Genomic DNA, 17,296 nt, shown 5'->3' with positions numbered 1-17,296 from the left:
GGTGAGTTTAGCACTCAAATCCTTAGCACTTGTGAGTTCTGTCATTCCTGCTTAGTGGAATAGAGACCATTCATGCGAAATAAAGAATTCAAAAATTCATTGTACATGATTACTTTTGGAGGAGTTGTACATTGATTACTTAAAAAACAAAACTAACACAGAAATTTATTTCTCTAACCATTTGCCAACAAGTATTGCTAACAGTTCAGTGTAACAATAGTTGAGACATTCTCAATGTGCAGTGACTATGTAATTCAAGTTCTAGCTGAGCAAAACCTGTAAATTTAGTACAAACAAAATAACAGTGTGTGATAATTCTAGCTCATTGTTACCAAAAACAGCCGCCAAATCCAACGCCCCACTGAAAGTTAATCTAATATAGACTGTCCCAGCTCCACAAGGATCCAGCCGTAATCAAACATCTTCACCACTACGTTACAGAGATATACAAAACCAGTTAGTCGCTAACTAGATGAATCAATCTCCAAAACAATCATCCCAACCATGCTAAAATATTAGAAATTGAAAATGTTATTTTATGCGCAACAAGAATCCAAATGTATACAAAAAATAGATACATACATACATACCTACTATCCAAGTGAGGAGTGTAAGTAACACAATCGACAACCTATATCCAGATTTGTTAACCAAAATAAAGGAATCTCTACACAGATACTGCACAATTCTAAACCATTGAAACCAGTCTGAATAAATCTGAACCATGGGTGAAAGGCTTCTTCTAAGTTATAACAAAGGCTGAAACCATGGACTTGTAAAAAAAAAAAAAAACAGAAAAGGCAGTCCTAACTTCTAGCTAGACCGATTCATTCAATAAATCACCAACAACAAAAATTAAACAAGCTTGACATATTCAACAACAAAGGCATATTTAGCTGAATAAATTACTGGCTGTAATAATTATTATCATGGAGTATGATCATGGAAACAAAATGTTCCTTGGAGACACTGGAGAGGAAGGTAACGGTCACATGTTTCACATGCCACTACCTTCATCTTCGTCAACAATATCAAACAAAATACCCTATGTTTCTATGTTTCACATGCCACTAACTATTCCATACCATTATTTTAGATTGGTAGACTATGAATATATATAGTTTCCATACAAATATAATTTACTTGGTGACAATGAAGTTCTCCGTGTTAATCTAACTATTTCCCATAACTAACCTAATCTAACTATTGCCCATAACTATCATCATATACTTAAGCAGTTGATGCATTGACTATGAAAGAACTTGAGTAATTATAACTTGGTTATTATCCTTTTTCAAAAACAAAAAAAAAAACTTAGCTATTATCCTAGCATCTAGTCAGATATCAAATTCAATTATAACTGATATTCATGCAGAATTTGTTACATATAATCAAATCTCAGCAATAAAGGAAACAATACTAATGCATAAGCATACATTTCTTCCAAGTTTCCCTTTACTGTTGAGTCTAACTTTTGCAACATTGGGTTCTAAACCAATGGGCAGAAGCAACTGATAATTTGGGAGGACGATTTTATCATCCCACCCAACCTGCCATTAGTTGTCAAGAAGCACAACTTTATCACTGCCTAGCTTTGACCAGACAATATAGCTCCATATGCTTATATCTTGTCACAACTAATAAACAAGGAAACTATATACTACAAATAAGGACTACTACATTCAGTAAGTCATGGAAACAAAAACAAGTGAGAAATTGAAAACCCACAAGAGATAAAGATTTTGACTTGTGCAGATAATTGAATATCAAATTTAAAATTGTTGAAAATGAGTTATGGGGACTGAGGTTCAAACTCTCAAAACATGTACATGAGTGGAGTCAATAACCCAAGATAGAATTCATTTAAGTGGATCTATAAAACAAACAAAAGGAAGAAACTATGTATAGGTTTTAACAAGAAAACTGGAAAAATAGTAATTTGCAACCCCCTATCAATTTGGTGTTTGGATAAGAACCGCTAGATAAACCAGATAAACTTTGATTTACATATATGTGAATAAAACTTACTAAAAAAGAGTCTAAAAAAACATATAGCTAGTTAACATATATCAAGGTATTCTATTCCAGCAAGCATACGAAGACTTTGCAAGCAAGTTTAACAGGTTTTAAGGCTAGAAATACAATGTTTTGATTCAAAAAGTACTCCTTGTAAGTGTTTTTTCTAACTTGTTCTACAGCTGAAACTTCACACACAGGCACTTGAAGAGAAAATGAAAATTATAACTTCCATTAGATTTCTTATTTACTTAGTAGAGCTATGTTTGACTGAGTTTATCAATCAATCTTCGAAACTGAATATAAGCAGTGGCAATTTCACCTACTAAATATCAGAGCACAAAACCAATACACAAAAATACCAGTAATTGAGAAATTAGAGGTAACCTCATCAATGACTTTCACTAAGTAGTTAATAAAGCTTCAAGGCTTTGATCTCAGCACAAACAGAATCAACCAACAAAAATTCAAAAAGAAATTATAGAACATGTTGAAATTTCCAGAACAGTGTTCAATATAGCAATGCTACAACATACCACTTGATAGTGTTTGAAGAAATAGTGCTACAACTAAGACAAATCATTTTAAATCCCTCAAAAGTATTTTACCTTTTTACAATCTCCAACTCAAACACACTCTAAGAGAATGTATCCTCTCGATCTCCCTTGGCGATTGTCTCCCCTTCCTCCATATTGCTGAACTCTAAGAAATGGGTTGGCCTATGATCTTCATGGTAATACTCCCTAGGGGTCCCAAGCTTCACTCCATACTTCATGCCTGATGCGTGCCTCACTCCCATAAAGTTGTAATTCCATGGACCATTATCAGGAATCTAGGAAATTGTGACAAAAAAAAAAAAAAAAAAAATTTTAAACATTCAGTAAAATAATAATGACAATAATAACAAGACTGTAATTGCATTAAGAAATATAACCATTACTTGATAATACGATAAATTTAATATAATTATATTTCTGTCATTCAATCATATGCGAAGAAATAAAACATAAAATAAAAAATATGCGAAGAAATAATAGTAGGAAAACTTCAGGAAGCAGTAAAGCTTACCATGTAGAAACCAATGAAGCGATCACTGAGGAGCATCTGAACCTTCTCATAATGAGTGGGAAGATAACCATGTGGGTTGCTTCCTGTATCCTTGTTAATACGTCCCCATTCATAACCAGATGGAGTTAGTTTATATGCAGTTAAAGAACAAGAACCCGGAGTAAAACTGCAAGTCAAGATAATACACTTCTCCCCATCCCATTGTTTATTGTTCTCTAGGACCTTAGCATGTGAAGTGAGATCCTGCAATGATAATTTCTCAGGTTAGACAATGTTACCACTATTCATTAATATATTTCCTTGAAAAAAGGCAACAAAAAAAAAAGTTGCAATTGAAACTAAAGTAATCCAACCTGAGGCGACAACTGCGGAACTTCATTTGGTTGAGTATGCATCCATCCCAAAGGCTCCAAATCATTCAAGAAATCATGTTCTGGCAGATCTGATGGGAGATGGACATGTTGATGAGTCCCCCACTGTGGTGGCATCACAATGCACCGGATTTCCTTAACCTGAGGATTGTCAGGAGGACTTATACCATACAAATACCCAGAAATCTGTGTTCGAAGATCTGCTATGCATATAAACTTTTTCAAAATGTTCTTTGGCATGATATAAGTATAGCCCGTTTCCTGCACCGCAAAATTCAAAGTTAAAACATGATAGGAGTTGTGACTTAATGAGTATAAAAACAATTAACAAGATTTAAAGAAATGAAGAAACCTTTATGTCCTCCGAATTCACATATATATGGTTTACTCGAAGGTATAAATTTGTGGCTGATATTGCTCTGACACGCCAATCAGTCTTCGAACCAAAAGCAGCTTGCTCATAGGGACTAGTGGTGGTTACAATCAGTCCTTCACCGTGAACATTTGTAGTCTGTGTTGTTACAGCTGTCACCTGATTTGCTTCGCGTGCCTGTTTTTCAATCTCTGCAATCTGTTGCCGCTGTTGTGAAGGGGGAGTAATCTCAGCTCCAAGTATAATATCACGAATCTCAGACTGGGTCAAAGCTGAAGTATTCACATTGTTTTTCTTTGCATAATCAGAAAGTATAAGATCTCTTAATGCAACCTCCACCTTCATCCACTGGTCATCACTTAGAGAAGGCCAGATGTGATGAGGTTCAGTGACAGCAGTTATGTCAGGCCTCAGTAACATCTTTGCCTTTTCATTATTCACATGAAGTGCACGCAGAATAAGAATCAGCCTGGAGAATGCAGTGTATGAGGAAATGCTCTTCAGCCAGTCGTCGTAAATGTTGAACAAAACCATTTGTGGTTCTGTGGCCTTCAAAATAAGATCCCCAAATTTCTCAATTTTCAAGCATGCTTGGAAAGGAAGTTGCAGCTCACTTCCTTTGATAACAATATTGGGGAAATCCAACAAGTGAACCTCCAACGGGTCCAACATTCCTTTACGGGTAACAATAATTTGCTTTGGCTCTTCTTCTACAGGCAAAGACCTTACAAGAGCAGCAACTTCTTCTGCTGTTTTCCACTTCGCCAGTTGGCCGAGACGCTTCTGACCGGCCCATACACTCGTATGGATAACCTTAAGAAACAACTGCCCAGTCCTTGGATTGAAGATAAAAATGGCACCATTGATGGGTTTTGTTGTAAGATTTCCTTCAAAAGTCTTATGAATTGTAACGCGATACACATTAGTGTCATCAACAAACCATTTGATTTGGTTGTTGAATATCTCTCCATAATTTTGGGAAGACAAATATGGTTCAGTGGGCTCAGAAGAGTACAACTGCAGACCTTTCCTGATTCGTTCCCTCAAAACATACAATGCAGGATTTAACTTCATAATCTTATTCATGGCCTGCTGAAGTAGTGGCTTTGATCCAGGGAACCAGTTCCCAAATGCAGAATGCAAGTTATATGCCAAATCAAGGCCAATCATAACCCCAGTAGGAGATGGGTATATAGACATATTATCTGTTGTGTAATCCATAAATTTAGCCCTGGTGTAACGCTCAATATCGTGAGAATCATAATCACCCCATCGAAGCTGAACATCAATCCAATACTTATTGCTTGCCTTCTGATCAAAAACATCCTTAGATTCAGCTACAAGACTAGGCTTTGACATTGGCCATTTGTGGGCAGCAAAGAGAAGGATGTCTGCACAAGAACTGTTCATTTTGTAACTCTTCCTAGGATGGATTGTTTCCTTCTGGACAGTTTCAATCTCCAAAGCGTCCAACTCTTGATCCAATACCTGACAAAGATCCATGACAACACTCTCATGGATCTTCTGCCACAAGTGAGCTCTGAATATCTGAATAAGAGATATCTTCAAAGTTGGAATTTTCCCATGCATGAAAATACCAGTCAGATCTAGCTGCACCTGGAAACCAACATAAACATTGGCTCGGTTAATGGTTGGTGACCACCAAAGCGTAAATCTACGGTTGGGTATCTGGTTGAGACCAGATCTTTGTGCATTGGTGAGCTTCTTATACTTCATAGATTCCTCAAAACCTGATGCTTTTTCCCAGAAGAGACCTTCCCAAGTTGGAAAATATGTTCCTTTGAATAAAGTGTGTTCAAGAATTTGTTCAATTCCTCCAAGAGCTTGAATAACATCAGTTCGGTAATTATTCAAGTTCCACAACTTCCCATCATGCCTCTGGTGTGTCCACCAGAAGGGATTTTGTTTTAAAACTTGATACTGCTTGAAGTCTAAACGTACCCTCCATCCTTTATCATAAGCCAAAGTGTGTCTATCCTTCTGAAACAAAGTGTTAATACGTGGAATCCCTTGGTCCCATGAGTCTTCCAAATCCTCAAGGGTCAAGCGCCTATTCTGTGCTTGTGCTACCTGCCTTTTCACTGCATATTCAGCCCAGACACGTTGTGAATCATTGAACTCCCTTTCCCAGGGCTGTATATAACGATGAAGGCTGGGAATCAACTGACCCTCCTCATGACTCATCCCACTTCTGAAGTGGGTTACACCAACATCTGTCTTCTGATTGTGACGTATATCACTTTGTGGAATCAAAATGTGACCCATAGACAACATCCCAAGTCCTCCAACTTCCTTGGGCGAGTAGAAAATGACAGGCGGAAATCTGCTAGGCATCTTTGAGTTGAGTCCTATCTTGATACGGGTCTGAATTTTATTTTCACATTTGACAAGCAAATCCAACAACTCTTGAGTATGTACAGTTGCCTCTCGGAAGTAAGTCATGAGTCCTATTAAAGCTGTATTCCACTTATTGACAATTTTTGTGAATGTAGTAGAACCCGAAGACATAAGAATCTGCCTCACACGATTCTCAAACATTTTAATCTGTTCATCATCAACTCTTAAGAAAGCAGTAGCTGTCCTTTCTTTGGTTTGTTCATTCTGGAGATTCCAAACACCATCTCTTGTGTTACCGAATGCTTCTTGAGTCGTTCTAATTTTAGGAAGTATCCGCACTTCAAATCCACACATGCTAAAAAGCAAGTTTGGATTATCTTTGCTGTAAACAGAAACGAAGCTGTTTTCCCATTCCAGTGTTGTGATGCTTCGAGGAAGACGGTTTTTCATATCCCAAAAGACACTCCTCCCAAGATTGACATCATGCTTCATGAGCCTCATTCTTGCATCTCTTGGCCAGCACTTCTTATTATTGTACCCCACCATGTTCTCATTGTTAGGATCAGGGTGTTCAGTGAGATATTTCTGAATGAGATCCCGAGCCTCCTCATGTGTGAAACGAAATAACATATAAACTTTATCTATGTACCGGGAATGCAGCCTAATTGGATGCCTGGTCTCAACTTTAGTGTCCCAATAAGTAATGAACTCGTTAGGCATCTGCGGCGGACCAGCAATCTCTCTCGCTCGAGTCAATCCAAGAAGCAAGAGATCCAATATCAGGCCATAATACTGAGCAACAAAGGAGGCAAACTGTAGTCCACGTATAAGACCATATTTATTCGTGTGGCTCATATCCTTGTATGACAACACAACATTGTTTTTTGCAGTGATATAATCAGCAATGTTGTGGTCTAGAACCAAACGGAGAAGCCTATTTAACATTAGTATATCAATCTTCTCGAAAAACTTCTCAAATTTGGTCTGCAACATCACAACGCAGTGACCATCACTGGTGTCCCAGATGCCTTCCAAATTATTTATACCTTGACACCATTTGTAAACTAAAAGAGGTGGTGGCTCTGAATCTGCTGGCTTGATCCAGTTAGGAAATAGATGACGTTTGTCCCCTTCATACCACAGATATTGATCAAGATATGCATCTGTAATTTTCTCCAGAGGCTCTATTTCGTAAACCGGAATCAAGTAACCATATAAATCCATAAACTCTATTCCAACTTCTTTGAATGCACGTTGGGTGAGGAGGTGTCGTTTGATTCGTGATAATGCCTCGTGTGGATTGTCATAAGCTTGTTCAATCAGCCCCAACTCTTCTCTTTGAAATTGATTTAATCTTGCTGAACCACTGTAGGATTCCTTCAACCTCTCAAGTGCAAGGATAAGCAGCTTTGTATCATGCTTGTATGATAGAGGTGGAAATGGAATATGGGAGAACTTCCGAGATTCTAACCAATGGACTATAGTTGTATAAATAGTAACACCGTCTTCAGGAGTAACATATGGGCCATCTTTTGAATAATTGCATTGGCGCTCCTGCTCTGCCATCAGCCAAAGACGAGTCATTCTTCCAAGATTCTTGCGACAAACAGTCTTATCAACAGTTGCTCCTCTTCTTATACGCTCACGATTATAATGGGTGACATTTGTCCACCAATCTGCTTTTGATTTCACATATCGAAGGATCATATTCTCTATTGGAACAGCCATACCAGGGACCTTCCAAGGAATATTTGCCTTCCAGCATCGCCATGCTTCACTCAAATGCTGCAATATAACTCTTGACTTGGTCTCCTTCATACCCTCCGGGATGGCATCAACCACATCGTGAATAACAGCTGCCCGAAGCTCCAAGTCAAAATGGCTTTCAACACGTTGCTTAGTTACGGTCTTCGCCACTCCTTTAGAGTGGCGTCCCTCAAACTGTCGTGCCAGTAAATTTCCAAGCCATCGTTCAAGAAGGGGCACAATACCACGAAGAAAGAATAACCAAACCCTCCACATCGGTGCCCAAAACCCACAACCGGGTCCCTTCCCGACAGGGCCAGTGTTAAAACGGTAGTAAATCAAGTGTTTCAAGTCTTTGCACATTCTTATTTGTCGCAAAAGCCTATACTTGTATCGATACATACCGGTCAATTGACCAACATGAGAGAAAGTATATTGGAGGCCATCCGCCAGCTGAAAAGCATCAACATTACCCAAGCGATACTGAACATTGGCATCCACCACAAGTTTCGTCAAACGAAGGATCTCACGACAGAGATGAAAAGCATTACCAAATCGTGATTTCTTACGCTCTTTTGTAGTCAAGGTTTTGACAGGCTTCAAATTAAAATTATAATCAAGGTGAAGGTAGTTCAAATTTTTCCTGTGTATCAACAGATTCAACATGTTGTACCCCTGCTTACAAACTTGAAGACCTGCTTCAACCCAATCAAGTTCTGTGGTCTGGAAAAACTTTGTCGCTTGAAGTGATCTGAATAAGTTCTTCTTTTGTTGAGGCTTAGGAGGTCTATGATGCAGTTCATTCAACACAAAACACTTGAGCAACTTTTGATAACTAACCCTCACTTTAACCGGATACGATGGAGGACAATGCTCCTTGTACCATTCTGACACAAGAGGAATGTCTTCTGCACGCCTCATTCGGCCCGATCTCATGTTAAAAGGACGGGGAGCAAAAAGCAATGACATTCCATCAGTGGTAGTGTCGGTATAAAGCTCCACATCTTTGAGAAAAGGTTCCACACCATCAGGCAAAATCCAGTCATCATCATCCTCATTGCAGATTTCCATCTCGCACCGCTCTTTGTTACCAGCACCAGCTATCGGGTGTATCAAGGGATCATAATAAAATGCAGGTAAATCAGGATCATCAGCCTTCACATACACAACCATGGGAGTATGGTAAACACCAAGCCTTACTTTCCTCGGCCTATCGTTATAAAGATGCGGAAAAGCAATCCTATACTCAGTCCTAAGTTTTGACCTTATAATAAGTTTGTGAATGTCATTAAACTCATTCCAATCTTCATCTCCTTTCTCCGCGTCACGATACAGAGGCTCAAACTTCGGCCCACCAGGTATACACATATTCAAAGCCTTAGCTGTAAAAAAGGACTCCACATCAAACAAATAGAAATAATTCCTATCACACAAATCAGACAAAAGCTGCCCAGCAAGCCTATGCAAAGTTTCCATCACCGGAATCGGAAGACACCATTTTCGATAACTCAGCCCATTAACAAATTTAGTTTTCACGAGTGGCTTATGATCATAAAACCAATCAAACACAGGACCATCCTCCTCTTCATCTAACTCAAGGTGAATTGCTTCGAGCGGTTCAACTTCCAACAGATTATCAGCATAATCAATCACAGGCTCCTCATCATCAAACGGTGGGAACCTCATCCTCTTAAAACATCGTCGATCACGCTTCTCTCTCCGCATCATAATCCACATTGTACTCCATTGAGCGATGTAAATTGGTTCAATAACAAGCGGAATTTCATTCACAAATGTAATAGCACCAGAAACATGATACAGAACTTTAACATCTCGAACTTGCTCCCATGGCATTGGCATATTTTCCAGAAGCTTATAAATAGCATGCGGTACGAATTTCAGTGCTCCGAGATAAACTCGCTTATCGTGACGGAATTTCGTTGATGACATATCACCGTGATCGCGGATGATTTTTCGAACGTGTTCCGGTGGCATGAGTTCTTTCTGAGATTCGATGAACCCTAACTTTCGACTATCGCAGTAACGATTTGAGTTCAGTTTCTTCCATTTTCTAGCTCTCTCGTCGAGAAGTGATTCTGAATCGGACGGTGGCGGAGGAAAGTGAGGGATGGTGGTTCCCGGTGGTGAAACATGGTGGTTGTTGTTCGACATGACGGTGGTTGTTCGAAGCGTTTTGGGTTGACGGTGGCGATTGTTCTTCGAAACGATTAGGAATTTGGGTTGAAGGTGGTTCACGGTGGCGATGGTTGTGCGAAACGGTGGTTTTGGATTTTGAGGGTTTAAGAGTTCAGAATCGAAAGAAGAAGAAACTTAGTTGAAAATAGAAACTTGTGTGATCAATTTATTGAGAAATAGGATTTGTTGTTATTTATAAGCGTGAAAAAATTTGTTTCTTTTAAAAAAAGATTTGTTACTTTTTAAAAAATAATAATAATAATTGAAATAAGATTTGTTATGTTTTTAATATTTCACTTTCTTCCTTCAAAAAGGAATATTTCACTTGGTCCCCCTTTTGGCAAGCTTTTTGTGCTTGGTTCAACTCCTGCCCAAACCAAATTGCAAAGTCTAAATTTTTTTTTTTTTTAGGGAATGCAAAGTCTAAACTTAAAATTCATAATTGTTGATAAAACATAACTCCTTTATTCTATTTAAAAAAAATCTTTTTTAAAACATATAGCATATTTTTTATTCAAAAGAGGACCTCAACTAACTTTTATAACATATAACATAAACATTAAAATACCCTTAAAAAAATATGATATCATAAAAATATTTAATTGTATAAACACTATTTTTTAGGTAAAAAAAAACTATATTCTTCATTAAATTAAATATATATTTCATTATTGTACTTGATTATAAGTATACTTTCTTATGTAATGTTATTTTTTACATCACTATATGCCATGAGTTTTATTTTAACTTTTTTTTGACTCAGTCGTTTGATTCAATTTGATTTAATACTAGTCGTCTGTTTATGAAGGCGAGTTATTCAATTCAGTCGTGAGGTTCAATCGATGACCTAGTTGTTCGATCAATTATCTTGTATTTTGTCTGGATTGATAATCGACTCAGATTTTAAAATGCTAGCTTGAACTATATTCAACAAATAACAAGTCTATAGTTATTCAAACTAACCAATGATAAAATATAGTTCCTTTAAAAAAAATGATAAAATATAGTTATAAGAAAATCAAGCTCCATCAATATTTATGGCCGACCCAAGCTTTTTTTTCCTGACTCCGTCACTGCCGATATTAAGTCACTGAATAAATTCCGTAGAAAGAAACCTATGTTTTCAGAATTCCCTCCTTTCTCTCCTTTTTCAACCCCTCTCTCTGCTCTTTTTAGTAAGAAGAAAAGGAGGAAATTGTGAAATCAAGGGTTTTGAAACCTATAATCAAATACTTGGGTTTTCTCATATTCATTCATCTTCTTCAATATCAAGTAAGTTCCTTAAATTTGAACTGGGTATTAGGGTTTAAATGAATATGAGTATTAAATGAATGACATGTCACTTATTTGGAATGTAGATAAATTTCAAACCTCCTAATAATGATTTATGAATATTTAGGGTTTCATCATATCAATAAGCTTGATTCCCTGTATAAAGTGTATGAGTATAAAGGAAATTCTTAGTTTATTAGTAGAAACTTTGTTATGATAAGTTTAGAGACTTAGGGATTAGGTAAGTAACTACAATGAGTAGAAAACTTAAGCAGGTACGTCGAAATTCTAATATGAACTAGATATGACTACTTGAAAGTAAATCAAGGTACGTAGTAAGTTATACAAATATGCTAGAATTTGAATAATGAGAAGTGTTTATATTAATCAAGAAAGTTTATCTTCTATGATTAATAATAATTGTGAGGGAAATACACCATAAAGGGTTTGATTCCACCCGGTTGGCGGGGACCCTGTGATTATTCGCTCTTAGGGTATCCGGAGTTAAAATTGACAAGATTATATATTCTATGATACACATTTACAATTTTCATATATCACTTGAATACATATTGATTAATTGTGTTAGTGAAGACTACAATGTAGTTAGTCAGGAATTAGACTGATTTGGGTTTTAGTAAGGAATTTACTGAGATGTAATTTTATCCCAATAGTTTTACGTTTTATTTCATATGAACTGCAAGTATCAAAAGGGAAGGAGAAGGCCATTTACTTGAAGCTTAGTTGTGTCTTATGTTTTATCTCATGAAATTTCATGTTGACTGATATGAGTTATCATGTAGCTCCCTATATATCATAATCATATTATGTCCTTAATGATTAAGACATGTGTTTTGATTATCCATTGTGAAGAACTATGTTGTATTCTGGTTATGTACCTTGTACTTATATGTTTAAGACAAGTATGAATAATTAGAGTCGAATTTGATTGAACATGTTAATTCCTTGTTTTGTTTTATTGAAAGTATCCAGTATCACATCATAACACCTCATGTAATATATATTCCAGAATTTGGTAAAAGAAGATTGATTTGGAAATGACTAGCGGCGGCGCTAACAATCAATTTGATGAACTTACGTATGGAAAAAGTGAGTGAGTTTATTAAACAAACGTTATGATTGGTTGGTTTTTGTTTATTTTGTATTATTTTAAATTGATTTAAATCATTTAATTTATTGAATTTATACGGACACACATCACACAATGGGATTTGATTCAATACAAGAAGAAAGCTGCTGCTCCTACTGCTGATGAATATGATGGTAATACTATTCTCAAATACAATTAATTAGATGAAGGTTTTTATTTTCTTGTGCCATTCAATTTATTGAATTGATTGATATTGTTACCATTCATTTGGCCAGCTAGATATATCATTCCACTCAGCAAATACAAGAAGAAAGTTAAATATACTAATCCGGAGGATATTTGTAAGGATGGAGGTTTGGTAAAGAAGATACTCAAGCCCAGGGATGACAAATATCAACATGTTGATGATTATGATTATGTTTTAGGTATAAATATATACATTCATGATCATATTTCATTTTTTATTTTCTCATTTTCTGGATCTTAATTGGTGTTATTGCTTTGCAGTTAAGTACGAAGCACGTCTTGATGATGGAACTCTTGTTAGAAAATCTGATGATGATGGAGTGGAGTTCAAACTCAACAATGGTCAGTTAGTCGTTCAGTCACTGCCTACAAGTTTTATTATACATACTACTCTCTTGTATTTTCCTTTTCCGGGTCGATCTTACATTCTTTTACGCCATCTCATAGGTCATTTTTGTCCTGCATTGTCAATCGCTGTTAGGACCATGAAGATCGGAGAAAAAGTCATTTTAACTGTTAAGCCACAATGTAAGTAGTCTAGAAATTAACTAAACAAGTTTTGCAAAACAAGCATCACTACTCTTTGAGAACGGAACATAACTAGAAATCCTCGTATTCTGTTATAGATGGATTTGGTGACAAGGGCAGGCCAGCTCACCATGATGAAGCTTCAGTTCCACCTAACGCAACATTGCAGATCACTCTCAGGTTAGTTTCTTGGAACAAAGCAACTTTTCATAAGCAGCTTCTCAAGGAAGGAGAAGGAGCTGACGTACCGTCCAAATGAGGGAGCTCTTGTGAAATGTAAATCATCATTCATCATTGATTGATTGCTAATATATTATGATATGATGGCTCTCTTTTTTAATGGATTTAGTGCATCGGTTCTGATGTGTTATCTCCTCATTTTGCATTTTTGTAGTAAAACTAATTGGTAAGCTGCAAGATGGCACTGTATTTTTGAACAAGGGATATAATGATGGTGATGATGATGAAGCGGATCTGTTTGAATTTAAAACAGACGAGGGTAATTTTAATTTTCCCAATGTTTCACCCTCTCACCATCATTTGTTTTTAAATCAAATAAAGTGAATGCTTTTTGTATTGAGCAGAGCAAGTGATTGATGGGCTTGATAAAGCTGTACTGACCATGAAGAAGGGTGAGGTAGCTTTGTTGACTATTACGCCTGAATATGCTTTTGGTTCATCAGAGTCTCAGCAGGAATTGGCAGTGGTTCCTCCTAATTCAACCGTATTATGAGGTTGAGCTAGTATCGTTCGTAAAGGTAAATAAATAACTTGATGATAATTAGCAATTGTGCATTGTGACATATTTCATTGCTGTTTTTTAAAATTCTATTATTGAAAAGGAACACTAGCAGCCGGTGTTTAACAAAGCAGAGATCTGCCTTTTAGTTTTATTCTACTTACTTCAATTGCCAAGTCTGGTATTTTTTTCTTGTCATTTTTGTACCGTTTTTCATTTCTTTGTTCATTATTTATAATCAGTATCTATTGTCAAACCTAAATTGAATTTCTTGACATAAATATGATTGTTGTTTGGTTGCCATCATCCTGGTCTAGCAAGAATGTCCAAATTGCTAGGCTGGACGCCGTGACCGGGGTTTGAACTCCAGCCCCAAAAAAAAAAAAAAGCCAAATGCTTAACTGTGTTTACGGGGCTCTTATGGTTAAGGTTCCTTAGAAATAATGTAGCATTGGTTAGCAGTGTTACACTTTACACTTTTCAATAAATAAATAAAAGTGTTTTTTCATTGAGTTCTGTCTCTCAAATAATTAATGGTTGGATACCATTGCAACTTTCTTTATGCATTTATACCTTGGTTCATTGTTTGCTTTAGGCTAAGGAGGTATCGGACATGAACACTGAAGAGAAGATAGAAGCTGCTCGTGAGAAGTGACAAGAAGGCCTAGCATTAGTTTATGCTGCTGAATATGCAAGAGCTTCTAAAAGATTTCAGAAGGTAATTAACAAGGTTACATTAATACTACCTCCGGTCCTATTTATAAGAGAAATTTAGGTCAACAAAAGTGAATGTATTTGGACTGAATTTTTAACTAGATACATCAACTTTTGTTGACCCAAAATTCTCTTATAAATAGGACCGGAGGGAGTATATTTCACCATCTACAATGCGATAGGTCACTTAAGCCTATGGTCCATTGGTGAGCTAAGCATTAGGACAAATCTGCATAAGCCCAACATCTAGGAGTGCATGAGGGGAAGGAAGGTAGGGCTAGTGAGATAATAAGTTAGTTAGCGACTCCGACACAGACATCTGACACAGCACCGACACTGACACGTTGACACCACTAATGTAAAAAAAACATAGGACACCGACACTGCTACTTGTATACTAATTTATTTATGAAAGATCTAAATTGAGAATCACGTATGTATCTTACTTGAGCAATTTATTTCATTAAAAAAAGGTCTATAACAAGATACAATAGTATTTGGCCTTTATTTATCCATCTACTATCGAAAAATTTAAAAACGTTGTATTCAACTTTATAGCCCTTCGTTGATCAACATTTTCCGCACGTCTTTAACTCTTGAATATACTATGTGTGGAAGCATAGAAAAAAAAAATCAGACATTTGTTTGAGTTGTCTGACATGCCTCATGGAGTATAAGTTTTATAGAGGTGTTGGGTACCAGTCCAAGGAGTGTCAAAATAAAGGAGAAAAATATTTATTTAGTACACTTGTCTGACAAGTGTCGTACGAGTGTTGGACACCGTGACACGCGTAGGTTAGTGACTTGTGCACCAATCTCATGTGAGTAGGGAGATAAAAGAGAGGGGATGGGTAGTGGAGAAGGCATTCTGAAGTATTGTTAGAGTTGGTTACTAGAGTTTCTCTAGTTAGGAGCATAGTGCTCTCTTTAGGAGTCTTTGACTCTGGTTTATCTATTTCATTCTGTTATTCCACCCTTGTAGAGCCTCTACACTCATATTTATCATTTGATAGTAATATACAAAATTACCTTGTTCATTCTGCGGGTTCTATCAGGTATCTTTTCTGAAACTGAAACCGTAATGCAGGCTCTGAAGTTTATAAAGTATGAAACTTCCTTTCCCGATGAGGATAGGGAAATTGTTAGCTTGAGGTTTTCTTGTAATCTGGGCAATACATCGTGCTTGATGGAATTGAAAGATTATGAACGGGCAAATAAATATTTTAAGGTATGGCTGCTGTCTCCCATCTTATAGAAAATCACATCTCTTGTTTAATAGGAGTAATAATCAGTAACTTTGTTTTACACGATGAACAAGCAGGATCTCAACTTAAAGCGCATAGACACTAAAACGTTGGCTGCGAACAGGAAACTTTCATGCAGGAGGAAACAGTCCAAGAATTGTCCTGGCATTTGCATATGATGTCAAGTTGAAGTCAAAAAATGGATGGTTTATTTAAAGGGTCTCGTTAACGAGTGCCCTCAAGTCATTCTTAAGCATCCCATATTTAGTAATTATTTTTTTAAAAAGTTAACTATTATAATTTCCAATGCATTCATTCAATGCACAACGTTTCATTAAAAACTTACTACTCCCTCCGTTCCTTTTTAAGTGTCTCTTTTGGAGAATTTTTTTGTTCCTATTTAAGTGTCACTTTACATAGTTCAATGCAACATTAAATGTTACTTTACTAATATTACCCTTATTTATTATTGTGGAGAGAGAAATATATGTAATGAGATATTAAATAAATAAGGTTATTAAAGTAAAAATAGAAATTATTGTATCAAAAGTAGCAACATTTATTGATTGTCTTGGTTTGTGTAAAATGTTAAAATGTGACAATTAAAAAGGAACGGAGGTAGTATTTAAAGTGCTTAAAGAGTGCCCGGGGGCACTCTTAACATTTCCTTATTTAAATTGTCTTCGCATCTAATCTTGTACATTTATTGAGCATGGAGAAATTCGGGCCAAAGATGGTACATATGATGTGAATTGTGTGTTGATGTTTGTTTTTTTCTTGACGCAAATGTGTTGATGTTTCTAGAGTAACTTGGACTTGTGAGTTTATAGTATTTTCTAAAGGACTTGTAATATTCCATCAAGTGTTTAATTTCTATGTATTGACGATGTAAATCACTTATTTACATAGGCTGACTCGTGGAACACCAATAATGGGTGTCCCAATAATGTTGTTAGAAATATTTATAAGAAGAAAAAAAAAAATATTGACGATGAAAAAAAAATCAATTTTCAATTTGGTCACCTCGTTTATAAAATTTAGACATTTTTGAGAGAACATGTTTGTTGGAGAGACGAAGCTTTTCTTATACATACTTCACACACTCTTCCATTATCAAATTTTGAAAAGAAGGGCATCAAAAGTTAACAATTATGAAAATATGGAGACCAAAATTGCATTTAAGCCAAAAACATCTTACATGTAAGATGTAACCCAAGAGGAATGCATGATTTTACAGTAGGGTAAAATGATACTCTTCTTGTTTTGCATTCTAAAGAAGCTCACGAAAAATACGATATCTAGCATTTGTAGAAA

The 17,296-nt window shown here is 36.2% G+C and overlaps 1 protein-coding gene and 1 pseudogene across 1 annotated transcript; one reads left to right on the top strand and one right to left on the bottom strand.

Annotated features, from left to right (window-relative positions):
- Positions 1-87: 87 nt before the first annotated feature.
- LOC11421219 (pre-mRNA-processing-splicing factor 8A) lies at positions 88-10,293 on the bottom strand. The gene is made up of 5 exons (XM_003626795.4): positions 3,808-10,293; positions 3,438-3,716; positions 3,085-3,327; positions 2,625-2,848; positions 88-430 (listed from the first exon to the last, which is right to left on the bottom strand). Exons 1-4 carry the CDS (start codon positions 10,102-10,104, stop codon positions 2,654-2,656), a joined length of 7,014 nt encoding a protein of 2,337 aa, XP_003626843.1. The 5' UTR covers positions 10,105-10,293; the 3' UTR covers positions 88-430; positions 2,625-2,653.
- A 3,576-nt stretch (positions 10,294-13,869) lies between these two features.
- LOC11418891 (peptidyl-prolyl cis-trans isomerase FKBP65-like) lies at positions 13,870-16,236 on the top strand (annotated as a pseudogene).
- The last annotated feature ends 1,060 nt before the right edge of the window (positions 16,237-17,296 follow it).

Source organism: Medicago truncatula, chromosome 8 (assembly GCF_003473485.1).
Source record: "Medicago truncatula cultivar Jemalong A17 chromosome 8, MtrunA17r5.0-ANR, whole genome shotgun sequence".
Lineage (NCBI taxonomy): Eukaryota > Viridiplantae > Streptophyta > Magnoliopsida > Fabales > Fabaceae > Medicago > Medicago truncatula.
Note: the sequence above shows the minus strand (reverse complement) of the source record. Positions and strands in the feature narration are given on the sequence as shown.